Source organism: Trachurus japonicus, chromosome 13 (assembly GCF_045865225.1).
Source record: "Trachurus japonicus isolate A0001 chromosome 13, Traja_1.0".
NCBI classification, from domain to species: domain Eukaryota; kingdom Metazoa; phylum Chordata; class Actinopteri; order Carangiformes; family Carangidae; genus Trachurus; species Trachurus japonicus.
In genome coordinates this window covers 33,736,245-33,740,993 of record NC_140919.1, presented here as the reverse complement: position 1 = coordinate 33,740,993, position 4,749 = coordinate 33,736,245, and the positions used below count along the sequence as shown (strand labels likewise).

The 4,749-nt window shown below is 40.8% G+C and overlaps 1 protein-coding gene across 1 annotated transcript; it reads left to right on the top strand.

Annotated features, from left to right (window-relative positions):
• tlcd1 (TLC domain containing 1) lies at nucleotides 1–4,539 on the top strand. The gene is made up of 4 exons (XM_085796102.1): nucleotides 1–310; nucleotides 1,319–1,401; nucleotides 2,973–3,055; nucleotides 3,987–4,539. Exons 1-4 carry the CDS (start codon nucleotides 105–107, stop codon nucleotides 4,389–4,391), a joined length of 777 nt encoding a protein of 258 aa, XP_085652228.1. The 5' UTR covers nucleotides 1–104; the 3' UTR covers nucleotides 4,392–4,539.
• Nucleotides 4,540–4,749: the final 210 nt, after the last annotated feature.

Genomic DNA, 4,749 nt, shown 5'->3' with positions numbered 1-4,749 from the left:
GCACAGGAGACGGTGACAGGACGTGAACGGAGCGAGGTTGCTGCAAAGGAGAAGAACAAGAGCCCAGGCAGAGAGAGCTGCAGTCGGGGGTTGGGAGGAGAAGGATGGAGGCCCTACTTCCTGTGCTCAAGAGTCACCCGGGCCCCTCAGTGTTGGTGTGCTCTCTGTTTTTCAGGATAGCCCACAGGCTTCTACAAAGGCTACCTGTGCCAAAGGTGGTGAAACAGGATGAAATGCACTTCTGGAAGTGGAAGAACCTCTCTGTCTCTCTGGTGCACTCCCTGCTGACTGGGACATGGGCCCTGACCTGGTAAGTCTCTACTATTTTACAACCCCATCCATCCTACCATCCACAGCACTGGGACACCATTGTTTATTCACAGTCCACATGATGTGTTTATGTGTAGGGGTTGTGTGTCTGCAGCAGTGACAGTCTGTGGCAGTCAGGAGAAGAAGGGCATGTTCAGGCAGGGTGAGGGACGGGGGAGACAATGGCATTTTTTAAGTGGGGTGGGGGAAATGTCAGTGTACAGTATGAGCCACAGAGAGTTCCTCTTGCTGTGCTGTTGCTTGCACTATATTAGATTTGCACACAGACCAGAGGAAACTGTTTTTCAGCCAGCACTCTTGACTTGTTAAGCAACAGCCTGCAGACATATCAACTGGAAAAACCTGCTGGTGAACCATTCTTTCAAAAGTTTCACGAGAAACTATTTTTTGGGGTGGGGACTGAGCTTATGACTCATCTGTTAACGTTAAGAAGTGGGTCCAGGGTCAGTTTTTTGGGCTGTCTGCCCTCTCCTTTCACTGTTGGTTATACTGTATCTAATATGTGACAGATTAGCATTGAGTGCTTGTGAGGAGGCAAGCTAAATAAGCAGGTTTTCTGGTCCAAAGGGAGATCTGTGTGTGCTGAAAGTAGGAAAGACGTGAAACAGCAAACAGCTTTACATGCAGCACTACATACCGCAGAAGGGCCTTAATTCTCCCGTGTGTTTATACAAGGAGGGGACACTTGCTTACCTTTTGAGGTGTGCCTCTTTTGTTTAACAGCCCTAAGAAGTGATTAAAAACATTTTAAAAACTGGTATTTTACTAAAAGTACAGAATAGAAACTAGAAAATTTATAGTACTAAAATGGAACAAGAAAACAGCCACAGCTACTAACAGGTGGGTTATCAATTGGTCAGGGGGTTAAAAAGCCATAATACCTGATATTAATGTCTCTGCTTAGTCAGGCTTCTCTCCAGGAGTGAGCACATTTGTCAGAGTGTGGCGAATACAGATCCACCTATCCATAACATGTATCCCTCTCCAGTGTGGTGGTTTGGCCAGAGACGTTGAGCAACATCCATTCGTACCACACCCCTCTGTCGTACCTGCTCGTCTGTGTCTCAACAGGTCAGTAAATGCATCGTGGAGAAGAATATTCACTCAAGAATAAGATAAAACACCTGCAAAGTTACATTTTGGAACTTGAGTAACGGAAATGTTTTGAATTTTGTCTTAAATTTAAAAACAAAAAAAAAAGTTGGATCATAGTTGTAGATTTATTTTATGCCAATGGGTTGAATGACTCATAGTTGCAGTTGTAGAAATGGAAAAGGGAGGTGTTGATTGACTTGATCTGAACCTGTTCTCCCTCTGATCCTGAGCGGGAACATTAGACTGTCACTTTTCCAGTTGCTGCTATCAGGACAAAACAACAAAATGATGGCCCTTCCCACCCAATCACCATGGACATAATCCCCTAAGGACTCGGTGGTCTGGTTCAGCTGCTCTGTATATGGTTGGGTCTTATGTGCATCTTTGTGTCACCATGGAGACACAAACCTGTAGAGATCCGCCCTAACAACTGCAAACAGCTAGTAGATCCACTGAGGCCACCGCAGACATGTGTGCTAACATAGTAACAGGAGTCTTGAATACCTTCAGCTAAATATGGCCTACACAGTTTATTAGAGAGACATTTAACCACATGGATAAACACTGACCCCTAAATTTCTTGTGAAGAAACTGATTGACAAGTGAGGAAATGTTGAAAGCAATATGTATTCAGTAGCCTATTATCTAGTAAAAAGTTTAGCTTTAGGTGCTTTCTATAAGTAGTTTGTCGTTGTTTTGTGTAATGGGTAAACAACACAACTGCTGACATTTTGTTTAAATAGTCAACGGCTGCAAACATAAGGTAATAAGAGAGAGGCATGTGAAACCTACCTGTGAATTCACAGTTGTTGTTGTTGTTTTGGACATGCTGAAAATCCATGTGTCAGCTCTTATCCTTGGTTATTACTTTAAATTATCTTGTTTTCCCCCATGAAGCCAAAACATTTCGCTTCAGGATGAGATAAATCAGTAACTCCTCACATTGAAGAAGAACCAGATAATGGTTGGTGTTTTTATACTTAAAAAAAAGAAGACATAATTGATTATAAAAAATATTTGCAGATTGACTAATCAATTTAACAGCTGTTTAAGTTCTGGAGACATCATCACAGAGTCAACAAAACATCCTCTGTCATCTTTTCCCTTCTGTAATTTGAATGGATAAAATGTTATGCATGCAGGTCGAACATGGAAAGAATTATTATTTTATTCAAGCAATGATGCCCAAGTCACATGGGCTCGAAGCAAAAAAAAAACTCACATAATGCAATATTTAAAAATATATATAAAATACAAACTAAGTAGGGCTTCAACTAGTGATTATTAACCCAATATTTCAGAAAATAGTGAAAAATGTTAAAAGCAGCTGTGCCATTAATTGACCCTGAACTGGACCTGATCCAACCCACAAACTGACCGTCTGTGGACAGCTTTTCCACCAGTATGTCATGATTCAGCAGTTTAATCAGATAGCTTACTGTAACTAGCACTGGACAATCCAAAGAACTGTGACCAGTTGTAGCCGATTAACCCTGCAGGACTTATGCTTGAGCAGAAACAGAGTCTTATTATATCTGTCTTCTCAGGATACTTTGTGCAAGATGCGGGTGATATTATCCTGACAGGACATGCTAGAGGATCGTGGGAATTCTTACTCCACCATGCACTGGTAAGACAGCATGCATTTGGCTGTGCCATAATACTGAATGTGTTCTTTTTTGAGTTGCGTAAAGGTTGCTTTTCTGGTTAAGATAAGGTATCAGAGGTACGTTAAAGGACGTTGTTTTGAACACGTCTCCTGTTTCTTACGTGTTCATAAAAGACTTAGAGGGAAGAAGAAGAGACAGTAAAATATTTTAACTTAGAAAAGAGATGTTTCCCAACTAAACATCCTGTGTTGTACATTAAAGCCTGAAGATGTTGTTGATTCTTAGTGAATACTGTTTAATTATTAATTAAATCTCCACTGAGCAAACAGATCCAGAGAGACAAAGTAATTACAAGGAAATGACACACACAGTGTTTGTGCTGCCTGAGCTGAGTTGAATGCAGCACATGGTGCCACTGAGCTCAGGATCACTGTAACTCATGAGGTCAACAGGCAGACATGTCTTATCTTATCTGCATCTTTTTGTTAGGGGGTTTGTTACTGAAATGTAGTTTTGATCAATTTACCCTTTCAACTTTTAAATTGAAAAACCACATTTGTGTCTGACAGACAGATACAGTGTGTATTAGCTTTTTCCATGGTATGTTTAAACTAAGTAAAATGCTCAAACGCAAATGTTAGAATGATGATTTCTTGATGGATGATTCTTGGTGGATACAGTGGAAGTTTGTTTACATTATTGTGTATATTTATTATGGAAAAATCCTAACAGAATAGTTTGAATATTCTCATGTTGATTAATTGTTCAATTCTAGAAATAGTTATGTATGAATAAACTGACATCTCAATAAGAATGATAACCTAATAGTGACCATAAATGTAGTTCAAAATTAGAAAGTGCCATACAGCATGAAAGTAGAAAGTTAAAGCTAGGCAACTGAAAAAAATACACCTACACCTCCTCCTACCACTCTGTCTGTCTCCTCCTCAGGTGATCTGGTGTTTCCTGTACGCCCTCTACACTCAACTGTATGTAGCCGGCGCTGTAATCGCCCTGTTTGTGGAGGTGAACAGCGTCACCCTGCACCTGAGGCTGATGCTGAAGCTGGCCGGAGCTCAGTCCTCCTCCATGTACCACGTCAACAAACTCGCCAACCTCTTCACCTACATTACATTTCGTCTGAGCACCCAGTTCTACCTCACCTGGTACATCATGCACAATTACTCCTGGCTGGACCACGGTGGATATTTTCTTGGCACCATGATAATGATGAATATTATGATCATGATTTATTTCTACCGCCTACTCCGTGCGGACTTCTTCCCCCGGAGTAAAAGCTACGTGGGCCAGAACGGGACGCCTAACAACCACTCCAAAAAGTTTCTCAGTGATTGAAGGGTTATAGGACTTTGTTTAGGGTGAGAGTTTACACATTTGTCTTTCTCCAAACCTCCTCAACTGACACCATTCCTTGTGACGACAGGTACCCTTGTTGTTCCTCACTGCCAAAGAACAAACCACCTCTAATCCTTACACGTACTAAAAAAAAAAATAATAAAAAAAGGTCCAAAATATCTTTTCACAGGGAGAAATACAAAGCAAATTGAAGCCAAAATTGTACATGACATTTACTAACCACTGAGATGCTTCTACTTTTTGAATATTTAAAATTGTTCATAATAACCTTCAAGGAAAAGGTTGACATTTTGGGAAATACAGTTTGTGGCTTTCTTGACCAGCATTAGCCTAAACC

Excerpts from the sequence above, each read along its gene's own strand:
- tlcd1 (XM_085796102.1), top strand. The coding sequence starts at position 105 with ATGGAGGCCCTACTTCCTGTGCTCAAGAGTCACCCGGGCCCCTCAGTG. Across the intron at positions 311-1,318 it reads GGGACATGGGCCCTGACCTG|TGTGGTGGTTTGGCCAGAGA; the intron begins GTAAGTCTCTAC and ends ATCCCTCTCCAG. Across the intron at positions 1,402-2,972 it reads GCTCGTCTGTGTCTCAACAG|GATACTTTGTGCAAGATGCG; the intron begins GTCAGTAAATGC and ends CTGTCTTCTCAG.